At 40.9% G+C, this 13,444-nt stretch overlaps 4 protein-coding genes across 4 annotated transcripts in view; 1 reads left to right on the top strand and 3 right to left on the bottom strand.

The window, feature by feature from the left end:
* Nucleotides 1-619, top strand: part of TERG_04931 (uncharacterized protein) — a gene marked incomplete at both ends in the record, with an annotated part of 1,869 nt that extends 1,250 nt beyond the window's left edge. The window contains 2 exons of the mRNA XM_047748344.1: nt 17-466; nt 535-619. Coding sequence (XP_047604324.1) covers nt 17-466; nt 535-619 — 535 coding nt within the window. The remainder of the gene's footprint in view (nt 1-16; nt 467-534) is intronic.
* A 160-nt stretch (nt 620-779) lies between these two features.
* TERG_04930 (uncharacterized protein) lies at nt 780-1,925 on the bottom strand (the record flags this gene model as incomplete). The annotated part of the gene is made up of 5 exons (XM_003234289.1): nt 780-1,023; nt 1,093-1,276; nt 1,356-1,483; nt 1,537-1,706; nt 1,818-1,925. The coding sequence occupies 5 exons, from the start codon at nt 1,923-1,925 to the stop codon at nt 780-782; spliced, it is 834 nt and encodes a 277-aa protein (XP_003234337.1).
* A 425-nt stretch (nt 1,926-2,350) lies between these two features.
* Nucleotides 2,351-4,943, bottom strand: TERG_04929 (uncharacterized protein; the record flags this gene model as incomplete). The annotated part of the gene is made up of 5 exons (XM_003234288.1): nt 2,351-2,674; nt 2,735-3,741; nt 3,801-4,478; nt 4,551-4,669; nt 4,879-4,943. The coding sequence occupies 5 exons, from the start codon at nt 4,941-4,943 to the stop codon at nt 2,351-2,353; spliced, it is 2,193 nt and encodes a 730-aa protein (XP_003234336.1).
* Nucleotides 4,944-5,900: 957 nt separating this feature from the next.
* Nucleotides 5,901-8,918, bottom strand: TERG_04928 (elongation factor 2; the record flags this gene model as incomplete). Its single annotated transcript, XM_003234287.1, has 6 exons — nt 5,901-5,918; nt 5,983-7,758; nt 7,842-8,497; nt 8,569-8,626; nt 8,706-8,721; nt 8,911-8,918. 6 exons carry the CDS (start codon nt 8,916-8,918, stop codon nt 5,901-5,903), a joined length of 2,532 nt encoding a protein of 843 aa, XP_003234335.1.
* Nucleotides 8,919-13,444: the final 4,526 nt, after the last annotated feature.

Genomic DNA, 13,444 nt, shown 5'->3' with positions numbered 1-13,444 from the left:
CGTTACTCGCTGCTAGGTTCGGCAAGCGGACACTTTTCATGGTTGCCGTCCTAATTCCTAGCTTGTTAGGCGCTTGCATGCTTGCGTTCTTGGATAATACTCACCCAGCGGCAAAACTTGCTGGAAACTACCTAACACATTGTAATAACGCATTTCTCCCACTTACATATTCCATTATTACTGCCAACTACGCGGGCCATACAAAGAAAGTGACGATGAATGCTATCATCTTGATGGCGTTTTGTCTGGGAAACATATTAGGCCCTCTCACCTTCAAGGACGAGGATGCCCCCGAGTACGTGCCAGCAAAACTTAGTATTGTGGTAACCATGTCAATCACAATAGTTTCAATCTTCTTCTTGAGGTTCTATTACATATATGAGAACAAGAGGAGAGACAGGAAGTTGGAAGAAGGACAAGTGCAACCCGCTGCAGATTTCCTTGATATCACTGACCGGGAGAACCTGTCATTTCGCGTGAGTTATGCCTCTTCCATCTCGTCTGTGCTTCTAAACACTAACATGATCTTTCTAGTACGTATATTGAACATGGTCTCTTGTTCTCAATGTCCAAGGCGGGCCAAGACTATGCATTTGTTGATCTACTGTTATATAAATGATGTATTTGGACGATAGGAGAATATCATGCAGGTTACACATGTATAGATTCTATGAGAGAAAAGGAGCAATTGGCTAAAAATCATATATCACTTTGAATCAGCTTCTATTTAAGGAATTCCCGGAAAGACATCATGTTCAAGAAAGCCAAGTTTCTATCTTCTACTGAGCTAGGTAGCCTCCATCCACGGCAATGGTGTGGCCAGTGACAAAGCTGGCCTCGTCTGATGCAAGAAACACTGCAACACTGGCTACCTCCTCCACTCTAGCAAACCGGTATTCAAATGGCTGTTTGCCTGCAAAGGAAGCACGTATGCCTTGTACGTTCGGATCTTCGCTATCATGGGGAGTCAGGTCTTCCAGCAATGGAGTCTGCACAAAGCCAGGCGCTATAGCATTCACATGGCTGTATATTTACCCGAGTTAGCCGGAGAAACAATAGCTATTGTTAATTCGGGGGTATTAGTCTTCTCACATTCTTTCAGCCCCGTATTCCAGGGCAACTGCTCTAGTGAGGTTAACGACAGCTCCTTTGGAGGCAGAATATGCACTACCACACTGTATTCCAACTAAGCCCATTACTGATGCAGTATTGACAATCCAGCCCCTATCGCCGGTGGAGGGCGGCTCCTGAGCAAGCATCTGAGCAGCTGCATATTCTTCATGCGGGGTGATTAATGCGTATCAATATATGAGGACCCATTGGGGCATGGATAGGAACCGGTTGTAAATACTCACTACACCCTAGCCAGACACCTTTTCCATTCACCCCCATAATCCTATCCCAGGAGTACTCGGGAGTTTCATGCAGCCTTAGAGCTGGATCATGGCTATAGTTGGGCCCGATACCAGCGTTATTCATCATACTGTATGTATGTTAGATTCTAATAGGAGAAACTAAAAGGGTAGACACGCATACATATCTAGCCTTCCAAATTCCTTCACACAGGCACTCACCAGGGCCTTCACGTCGGCATCAATAGAAACATCTGTCTTAATAAATATCGATCTACGTGAGAAAGATCTTCCAGATGAAGCTGGATACTTCTCGTCCAGAACTTCGTGAGTTGGTTTCAACTCTTCTCCGTCCTTCGTTTTTGTAGTGAATTAATAATGGCTGTATTAATATAAATAGGTAGCAGCAGATACATTGAATCAACAAAAGCTACCTCTTGATTCCGGCGTCAAGTCAGCACATACTACGTATGCTCCCTCGGCAGCGTATCGAAGAGCGATTGCACGACCGATTCCGTCGGAAGAGCCAGTGATTATGGCTATCTTGTCCTGAAGACGAGTGCCGGTGGTCATTTTGGCAGGTCAATTGGTCAGAGAGGGTATTTACTCTGCGTCGTTAGTTCAAACAGGTTTGACTAAGGGCTTGTTCGTGCAAATGAACCAAGAAGAAACAGTTTCATATAGCAAAGATATTCGGTGAGACTTGTTTTTCCATGACGAACGGTGCTGCGCACATATATATAATCATCCTGGCGGCTGGCTGCGGGGCATTGGCTTGTTAATCTCGTATAAACTTGACCAAGGGTGATAGAGTCTAGGTACGCTGCGTGTTGAAAGGCACCATGATGACAACTGAAATAAAAGAAACCGGCAATCGTTACATTTAAAACAGCCAGAGAAAAAACACACAGGAGGCGGGGCGAAGGGGATAAGATTATTCGTAGAAATACAATTGTTAGAATCCAAATTTCAAGCCCATTACCTCGTTAGAGTCCCCTTCAATCAGCCCAAGAATCGTCCATTTCGGCCACGTCATAGTCAACTTCATGAGCTGGCTCCTTTTCCGGTGCAGGCGCAGCTGTGGCATTGCTGTCTGTCATAGAGACATCTTCACTCGCTTTCAGGGCGGATGCAGCAGCACCAGGCGGCTGCGTTGAGGACACCGGAGCGTTGGCAACCCAAGCGAACTCAACTTTACCAACGGATGGAATATCAGAGGGGCCATGGACCAGCTTTTCAGCTACATAACGGTCCTTGAAGGAGACTATCAAAGCTCCTGGGCGATCTGGGCTGGGATCAATGCTCTCATATTCTCCGATTCCCTGTAAATTAATTGATTAGAAGATTTTCAAATGACAATTCGTGAAAAGTACAGTGCTTACCAAAAGATATTGCCGCAGAGCCTCATCACGGTTGGTATCAAATTCTACCCCCGAAATTGCGACCTTTTTAGGACGGTTATCCAGGCGAATCACGCCTCCCCGGCCACGGAATACTCCACGGCCTCTGGATCCTCGAAATGAAGGGTCAAAACCGCGGGCTCGAGGTGCGAAACCACCTCTTCCACGGAAGCCGGCATAGCCTCGACCACGACCACGGCCAAACGGAGATTCTGGCTGAGCGTTAGGATCGATACCCATACTCTTAGCTTCTGCCTCGAGAGATGCAAGCTGGGCTCGAAGGGAGGCAGTCTTGTCATTCGCTGAAACTCCTGATTCGGGTGAAGCCGTATCTTTGCCAGCGCCCTTGGCTTCTAGCTTCTGCAATAATTTGGCTTGTTCCTCTTTGTGGCGTTTCAGCAGCTCTTCTGTCTTCTTCTTGTGCTCCAAAATTGCTTCTTCGGTCTCTTTTCGTTTCCTGACTTTTTCTTCATGAGCCTTCTGAGCCTCTGCCTGCTGCTTCTCAAACGCTTCCATGTCGAATGATGGCTCATCAGCTGAGGTCTTCTTAAAGCCGTTGCTGTCGCCTCTCGACTCTGTGGGTTTATACCAGTAGACTTTTACAAATCTGTTGTCAAAGATGACCTTCGGGCTCGACCACGCACGATGCGCTGCATCGTAGGAGTCGTATTTGACAAGCGCTAGATGTTTATACGGCTTCATGGTAATCTCTGTAATCTCGCCAAATTCAGAAAAAAATTCCCGAACAGTAGCCTCGTCGAATTTATCTTCTGGAATCTGTTCAACGACAATCGTTGTGATTCTCCTGTCATCGTTAGGGCCGGCGTGCGAGAATTCAGCCCGGTTACGGCGCTGTGAGCCATGGCCTCCTCTGTCGTTACGACCACGGCCTCGTCCTCTGCCTCGATCCCCACGCCCACTAGTGCCATGTCCATTGGCACCATTCGCTGAATGTCCGGACACGATATTGGAATTTGTAGGATCGTACTCTATAGTAAGTACGTTAGCCGAAACTGAACACAAAGATAGAATGAACATTATATCATACCGTCGTCTTTTGATAGGGCCTGTCCATGTTGATAGGGACAGGTACTCCCCAGAACACAGAACCCCATATTATCATAATTCTTGCATCTCTCGGCAATCTTATTAGGAGGTGAGCCAGAAGGTTGGGGTTGCCCATTAAGAGACGGAAGTGGTGGCATTGGTGGCATCCCTGGAATTTGAGGGAAATTAATTCCAGACATGCTTAACATCTGCGCTATGGGATCGTTAGGATTGAACGGCGGGAAACCAGGCTGTGGGGTACCAGGACCACCACGAAATCCACCTGGCATGTTCGGTGAATACCTTTGACCATGCGGACTTGGATTTTGCCGGCTATCCCATCCTGGTCTGCCACGTCGACCACGAGCAGATTTGTGCGGCCTATCCGCATTTCTCTGGTAAGGGCTCTGATCATCCCCCTGGGAATCATTAAATGTTCGTTTTCGCGCATTAAACTGTTGGTCATTATTATCAAACGGAGCCGAACCCTGCTGTCCCATGGCCCCTTGCTGAGCTTGCGCAAATTGAGTCATCATATCTGCACTTGGAGGATGTTGGCCGAAAGAAGAATTTTGGATGGGAGAAGACATATCGGCCTGTTGGGTGTTGGAAGGCAGGGCTTGTTGCTCAGGTCTGGGGTGAAACTTCTCAAAGATCTCATCGACAAAGGGGACGGTGTCTAGGAACAAACCAACTCATTAGCTGCTGATATACAGTCAGCGAGGATATAATGAGAACACAAGCCACTTACTCTCTTTCAAAAAGTCTTCGAGATTCTCCACTGACGCTTTCCTTATCTCATCGTCCGGGGCATCCGTAGAAATCAAGGCAAGAACATAGTCGGCCAATACTTCCGAATCTGCATCGGAGCTATTGAAGATATACAAATCTCTCGTTAGCAATTCTGACCTTTATAATATAATGAGACCTCATTTCAAACAGATAAAAAGAAAGAACGAGGAGTGAATAGAAGCAATTCTTCGAGAGCCGCCGCTAGTAATGCTATTACACAGAGAACAACCCAAAACTTGAAGTCCCCAATATGCAGTACTATAATATATCATCCCGGTGACACATACATATCTTCAAGTTTCTTCACAACCCAAGATTTGACCTCCGCGGCCTTCTCTTCAGTGAACTGCATCGTTGCACCCCTCTAAGTCACGCGCATTAAATCTGTTTTCGCGTCTGATGGTATCTTGTATACGCTCTTCAATGTCCTATTATGCGCTTAAAGGTTCGAAGTACGGCGTAATGAGGTGGAGATGCGTTGGTCGGTTGATTCTGTTGTAATGAGGTATCTCGTGCAAAGGTCCGGCTTCAAGCTATCGCCTTACGATCGTATATTAATCTTCTCTGAAACAAACAGTTGAATAATCGGTTAAACTGGAGCTTCCAGGTAAATGCAGACAAAGGCGGAATGCGTAAGATATCGACGGTCGTCTCGTCGTTCCGCTGCAAGTTCGCTTCATGTCATATATACCACATTTTCTTGTCGACGCAAAAAAGCAACCGCGCGCAAAAAAAGAGCGCTCTGATAGATTACATAATACAGTCCAATTTAGCGCGTTTTCTCACGTGATATAAGGTTTTGACTAAGCTATGTAAAAGTCGACGACATTAAAACAATTGACGTCTACAGGAGGGATTGAGGTTCGCTGACAACTCCTGTGTATTCTCTGTGTGGGTGTTATGAATAATTTAAGATACACAAAAGGGGTTCATCAACTTAAAAAAAAAAGTCAAAACATTTAACATTACAAAGGAAAAGTGACACATGGATCATTCATAACTCTCGGTCACAACTTTGGGATATAGGTCATCTCAAGGGTGATGGGAGACAAATCGAAATGCCTGACGCAAACGGGGGGTATGAAGAGGTTGTGGAGCGAGAGAGGCAGTCCTTTTTAACTTTTATTTTTAAACCCGTTCCTTTCTTTCTCGTTTCACGCATGCCGCCGGGGAATGAAAGGCTCTTGAGCACATGCTGGCCAATTTGGATCGTTGCTAAAGTGGTATTTTGAAAAAGGTCGCATAGGCTTCTCGGCATTGTGTTCTAAATACACAAGAGCGCTCTAAACATATCTTTGCGAGAAGGCGTTTACAATTTGTCGTAGTACTATGGCATTGGATTAGTGACTGTTTTCATTGCTAATTCACGGGGAATGAAAAAAATAACTTACGTTGGTGTAGTCTGGAACGGTCTCCTTGATACCCTTGCGCTTTCGCATTTCGGTGACAATTTGACCAGGCTTGGTGGTTGGGTCGAGGGCAGAGCCACCGGGGAGGAGCTGCCAATGGTCGAAGACGGACTGGGGGAAAGCCTGACCACCAGTGGCAGAGCGGAGATCGGCAGGGAAACCGAAGGACTCGTTGACAGGGAGGTAAGCCTTGATGGTGAAGAGAGGAGTACCGGGACGCTGCTCTTCGGCGAAGACGTGACCACGTCGTCGAGTGAGGACACCATAGATACCACCCATGGCCTGCTCTGGGACTTGGATTTCGACCAAGAAGACGGGTTCGAGGATACCGGGGTCAGCCAAGAGGGTAGCGGCCAACAGGACTCGACGGGCAGTACCGATGATCTGACCGCCACCACGGTGAATGGCATCGGGGTGAAGGGTGACGTCCTGGATGTTGAAGCGAATAGCTCTCATTGGCTCTTCAGCAACTGGACCTTCGCGGGTAGCCCACTGGAAACCAGAGACGAAAGAATCCTTGATTTCGTTGAGGTACTGGACGGCCTTGGTCTGGTCAACAAGGACGTTGGCACCAGAGGTGTCTGGACCGAAACACCAGATCTTACGGGCATCAGTGACATCCCATTCGTACTCATCAGCGAGAAGACGGGCACGAGTCTTGATATCGTCGCGGGGAGAGATCTTTCCTGCCTCAATAGCGAGAGAAACCTCCTCACCCAATGGCTGAGCAGTGACGTAGAGACGGTTGTGCTTGTTCTGAGACTTGGACAAGGCAACCATGCTGGACTCGGAGCCGACGGTCTCACGATAGGCAACGACGGGGTCAGAGATACGGAGAGGAACACCAGCGTGATCTTCCTCAAGATCCTTCAAGCAAATTTCCAAATGAAGTTCACCAGCACCGGCAACAACGTGCTCACCAGACTCGTTAATCATGGTCAAGACACAAGGGTCAGACTTGGAGAGACGCTTGAGACCTTCGACAAGCTTGGGCAGATCGTTGGCGTTCTTGACCTCGACGGATCGCTGGACGACGGGAGAGACGGAGAACTTCATGACCTTCAAGTTGTGGGCGGTTTCACTGGTGGTGAGGGTACCAGACTTGAGCAAGAACTGGTCGACACCAACGAGACCGACGATGTTACCAGCTGGGACATCCTCAATGGGCTCGACGAAACGGCCCATCATGAGAATGGTACGCTGGATAGCCTTGATGAAGAGATCATCCTTCTTTCCAGGAGTGTAGTTAGGACCCTGGATACGGACCTTAAGACCGGAGCGGACGGTACCAGAGAAGACACGACCGAAAGCATAAAAACGTCCCTTATCGGAGGTTGGCACCATCTTAGAGACGTAAAGCATAAGAGGACCCTTGGGGTCGCAGTCACGGACACCAATGCAGGCCTCGTCATCAGTTGGACCTTCGTACAAGGTTTCGGCACGGTACTTCTGGGCAGTAACGGGAGATGGGAGGTTGAGGACCATCATCTCAAGAAGAGCGTCGGCAGCGGGAAGGAACTTTCTCATGATAATCTTGAGCAATGGCTTGCCCTCAAGGTCACGCTCCTCAGAGGTAAGCTTAATCTCAAGTTTCTCAACGAGGGTGGCGATCTCGTCCTTCTTGGAGTGAGTGATGGCGTTGAAAATCTTGAAGATGGGGTCCAGAATGAACTGGTTGAAAGAACGCTCGAGGGTCTTGCCCTCATACTCGCTGTTCTTGGTCCACTTCTTGGTCTTTGGGTTGAAGTAGTTGTCTCCCTATGGAACACCATTAATATACAAATAGACTCAATTTGGGGAGAAATGGCAAGAAAGAAAGATGAGAATGGCATTTAGCTTACCCAAAGTCTGTCCATCATCTTATTTCTGTCAACACCGAATTTCTTGGCATATTTGACAGCGAACTGGCGGATAGTGAAAGCCCATCCGTGAAGACCAGATCCGAAAGCAACGGTACCCTTCTCTGGGTAGACCTGGACGTCACCGAGAGCCTTGTCAAGGTAGGTGGAGATGATGACGTTGACGGACTCGACGGTTCGGGAGAAAGATTGGTATAGATCTTCCTTGGATACCTGGAGCTCAAGAAGAGCACGGTCGACCTTGTTGATGATACAAACTGGCTTGATACGCTCGGAAAGAGCCTGTCGCAAGACGGTCTCGGTCTGGACACAGACACCAGAAACACAGTCAACGACGACAAGGGCACCGTCAGTGACACGGAGGGCAGCAGTGACTTCGGAAGAGAAATCGACGTGACCGGGAGAGTCAATCAAGTTAATCAAGAACTCGTTACCCTCGACCTTCTGGGGGATATCCTTAAGGTCATCCTCATCAACGAGCTTGGCGTAAAGAGAGATGGCAGTGGACTTGATGGTAATACATCTGTCCTGCTCGTCCTGACGGGTATCTGTGAAACGAGCTTCTCCAGCTTTGGCGGCCGAAATGATACCAGCACGCTGGACCAAAGAATCGGTAAGAGTAGACTTTCCGTGATCGACTGCAGTGGTGCAGGAGTTAGCCGAAGTTCAAAAAAAAAAAAAAAAAAACACAACAGGGAGGGATCAATACCGTGAGCAATAACACACATGTTACGGATGTTAGCAGGACGGTCCATCAATTGACGGATCTACACGCGCATTAAGTTAGTCTGGCATGTCTCGAGATACCCTTTACGTCCTTCCTGTCTTCAGGGATGAGCTGCATACCTCCTCGATGGTGAAGCTGTTCCATGCCAAATCGCATTAGTAATGTGTCCTTTTACACAAAAACATCGACGAAAAAAAAAATACAAAAAAAAAAAAAAAAAAAGAAAAAAAAAAAGAAATAACAGAGCTGCGAGAACAGAAGACGATGCTTCTATCGAGGTAATCTCGTTCCTCACAAGCCACGGTAGGTCCAGATACGACTTACTTGACCATCTTGGCGGTTGTTTTGGAGAGAAATGCCTTCGAGGCGGGGTGTCTTTTCTGTCAGCGGCGGGTGGCTTTGTGGCTTGATATTTATCAGGATCGAGAATAACTCGACCTGATCAAGCAACGTAGAGGGTAAGAGACTCGCAGAACAGAGGTGAGAGTCGATGGGTGGTGGTGATGAGTGAAGACACCAGGGCGGGAGTTGGTGAAGAAGAGAGGAAGAGGAGGAGGAAGAAGAAGAAGAGATGAAGAGAATTTTTTTTTTCCGTCTCGCGCGCGGAAAAGAGAGAATGGCGGGGCTTGTGCGGTTTCTGCCAGCGGGCAAGGGCGGTAACCCAGAAGGGGAAGATAAAAGGCTCGTCAGGTGACGGGTCACGTGTCCCACATTCTGCTACTTCTGCTCCTGCTACCCCTCTCCCCCTTTGTATTTAGTAACGAATAATATAGATTTAAATATATATATATACCATAATCTTCCTAGTTATTAAGCTCTTCTTATAGTCTATTTATTCCTCTTTACTAACTAGCCACGATCCTAGTACTATTTTAAGCCCCCTAGATTAAGAATTTACGCGAGATAATATAGCGCCTATAGTATCCCGTGCTTTATAGGAAGCTACTATTTAAGTATTAGTAGACCGTATCGAATCCCTAGAATAATAACTCTAGTAGTAATATGTCCTAGTAATAGTATCTTAGTAAATACTCTAAGCCGAGATTATTAAGAAGCCGAGTAAAGTTAAGCCTAATGAGTCTAATATATATAATAGCTCTATAGATATTTAATTTTAACTTATAAATATTAATAACTAACTACGCGAGCGTCTAATTACTAGGGATACCTCCTAAGTTACTTATATAATTAGTTACTTATCTTCTACTCTAAAATAGAGGGTCTAATATCTTTAATTTAAGAAGGACCCTTATATTGCGTTTTAGCTAATCCTTAAAGTCTAGCTATAGGATAACTACGTAATCCCTAATTCTACTCTAAATATAGAACTTAAACTTAAAAAGTTAAAGATATATCTTAAAGAATTCGCCCTCTCTTTTATTATATAATTCGAGACCTTTATTATTAACTTTTTATAGAATAATCTAGTAATCTACTCTATATTCTATTTAAAACTCTCTCCCTATCTACTAAACTAGATTACTTATATCTACTTTAATAGGTAGCCGAAGATATTCGCTATTTAGAAAGTAGTAACTCTTAAAGTGGAGTAGTATCTTAAACTTACTAACTAGCTTAACTTCTAAATAAAGCTAACTTTTTTAGTTTAGAAAGTCCGTTTTACTATATATTCCTAATACTTTAAGATATAATCTTTAAAAACTTACTATAATCTAAATATCTCTAAAAATAAATACTAGAGACGTAGATATAATAATCTATATACTTAATATAGAGAGTCTAGCTATTAGTATACTATCTATAATAAATACCTAAATTCTACTTATAATTCCTACTTCTATAATAATATATCTCGTAGCTACTCGCGCTTCCCCTCCTATAATAGTAACTATACCCCCCTTCCTAACCCTTTACCCTCCCCTCCCTATAGACCTACTATATCTCCCTAAACTTATTCTTATACTATTACTCCCGCCCTTAAATCTCCTAAATCCCCTAAGTTAAAAAACTAGGCCTATCTTATATTAAGACTACGAGGCGTAATTAATTAAAACTCTCTATAACTTTTACCTACTATTATTTTTATAAACTCTCTATTAACTCTATTATATATACTTTTCCTATTATTACTAATCGCAAACCCTCTTATTATTTCCTTCCTTCTATAATTAACTCTGGCTCTATATATAATTTTATTAATCTATCTACTATTATTTCCCTTAATATAGAATATATACCCTATAATATTTCCCCTATAATAGATATCTCTAGTAGTATAATGTACCCTAAATAAATCTATATATTTAAACTTCCTACTATTAGCTTTAATAGTAAATTTAGAGATTACTATTTTTAGCCTATATATATACTATTTCCTATTATCCTAAGTATACTATAGTTTAAAATAAAAAACCCTCTAATCACCGACTGGTCTTATCCTACCCTAAAATCCCCCTATACCTTAGATACTTATTTTTAATTACTCCCCTCTTTTCCCCTTATAAATATATTCCCTTTTAATATTTCGGGAGATAACTCCTATTATATCCTCTTTATTTCTATTATTACTTAGCTATATTATAGTACTATTAATAAGCCACCACCTATAGATATTCCTCTCTAGCTACTAGAGTATCGAGATATATTTAATAAAACTAAAGTATATAAACTACTCCCTCTACGCAGCCCTCTAATTAATCTTAAAATAAATTTCTACTAGGATATATCTATCTCTAATCCTTCTCTATATAATATATTAGAAAAGGAACTTACTATTTTATAATAATTTCTCTAGTAGAAGTAGATTTAAGGCTTTATCTAACCCTCGAAGCTATATATTATCTCTCTAGTTATATTTATTATAAAAAAAGATAATATCTAGTATTTCTATATTAACTACCGTAAAGTTAACGTAGCTACTATTAAGAACTACTATACTATCCCCTTAATCTCTTAACTTATTAATTACTTCTATAGAGTTTACTAATTTACTAAATTAGATCTTATATATACTTACTATCTTATTTATATTACTATAGGCTATAAGTATAAAATAGCTTTTAAGATAAGATATAGTAACTTCGAATTTTTAATTATCCTTTTTAGTCTTATTAATACTCTAGCTTACTTCTAATAATATATTAATACTACTTTAGGGGACCTTATTAACTCCTTTATTATTATACATTTAGATAATATTATTATTTACTTCAAACACTCTAATTATAACTACTATTAATATTATATTAAATAAGTTCTTTAAAAATTATATAATGCCTATTTAATCTATAATTTATAGAAGTATTATTTTTATATCTCTTAAGTTAATTTTATTAGTTATATCTTAAGTTATAATAATATATATATAGATCCCAAATATATAGATACTATTATTACTTAGCCTACTTTAAAATTTATTAAGAATATTTATAAGTTTCTTAGATTTTATAACTTCTATTAATACTTTATTTATTAATATAGTAAAGTTACCCTCCTTCTTATAGACTTACTTAAGTAACTCTAGGATTTTACTTAGAATAAATACACTTAGTAAAGCTTTAATAATCTAAAAATAGTCTTCTAGTATATTCCCCTTTTTATTTTCTATAATTTAGCTAAATAAAATACTATATATTATAATACTAGTAGTTATGCCGTTACCGCTATTCTTATTTAAACTTAGGATAACTTTTATTTCTATCCTATAGTATTCTATAGTTATAAGATAATAACGATAGAAAGGAATTATAGTATATATAATTATAAGCTACTTATAATTATAGATATAATTAAGTACTAGTACTATTTTATCTATAAAGTATTCTAATCTACTCTTATTTTTATAAATTATAATAATCTTAAACCCTTTCTTAAAATAAAAATTCTAACGCGTTATTAAGTACGTTAAGCGTAGTATCTAAGTAAGTTTAATATATATATCTTATATTATTTTAAAAAGTCTAACCCCGCTAATAGCCCCTCTAGGAGATCTAATTATTATCTATACTTAAAAGAAATATCGAAACTAGAGAATTCTCTAAAATAGTTAATCTTTAAAGAAAGAGCTATAATTTAAAACCTCGTAGTAGCTACAATCGCCTTTTTAATAGATTAAAGCCCCCCCCCTTATAACTTAGTTTAAAATATAAAAACTAAAGGTTCCCTATATATTATTGTTACTAACTTATATAGTTTAGAAAATAATCTAGAATCTACCCTAATTAATATACTAACTATTCTTAATAAGATTAGGACTACTATACTATAGGATATATATATCTATATTAATAATCAGAACCCCGAAGATTAGATTATTAATAATAGTCTCCTCTTTTATAAGAATCATCTCTATATTTTTAAGAACTTTATTCTTCGCTAATAGATACTATAAATTATCTATAACTCTCCCTCTACTAGCTACTTTAAAATAAGATATACTTAAGAACTTACTTTTAGATAGCTCTATTAGCCTTTACTACGTAAGGATATTCTGCGATATATCCTTATCTATAATATTTACTAGTAATCTAAACCCATCTTCTATACTCCTTTTAGTATTATTACCTCTATCCTAATTCTAAAGGCCCCTTAGTAAACTATTATTATTAACTTTATTCTCAACCTTCCTCTCTCTAGATTTACTATAGATAATCTTACTTATAATTATATTATAGTAGTAGTTAATAAATTCTTAAAGATAATTTATTATACTCTAATTATTAAAGATATCTCCGCGTTATAGCTTATCTATATTATTTTAAGAGACGTTATCTACCTATATAGTATCCTTAAAGCTATTATCTCTAACTATAATCACCTATTTATATTATACTTCTAGAGATACTTATTCTTACTTCTAAAATATAATTACTATTTTAGTACTATAGCTTACCCGGAG

This window comes from Trichophyton rubrum (assembly GCF_000151425.1).
Source record: "Trichophyton rubrum CBS 118892 genomic scaffold supercont2.5, whole genome shotgun sequence".
Classification (NCBI taxonomy): Eukaryota; Fungi; Ascomycota; class Eurotiomycetes; order Onygenales; family Arthrodermataceae; genus Trichophyton; species Trichophyton rubrum.
This window is presented reverse-complemented; position numbering and strand designations above follow the sequence as displayed.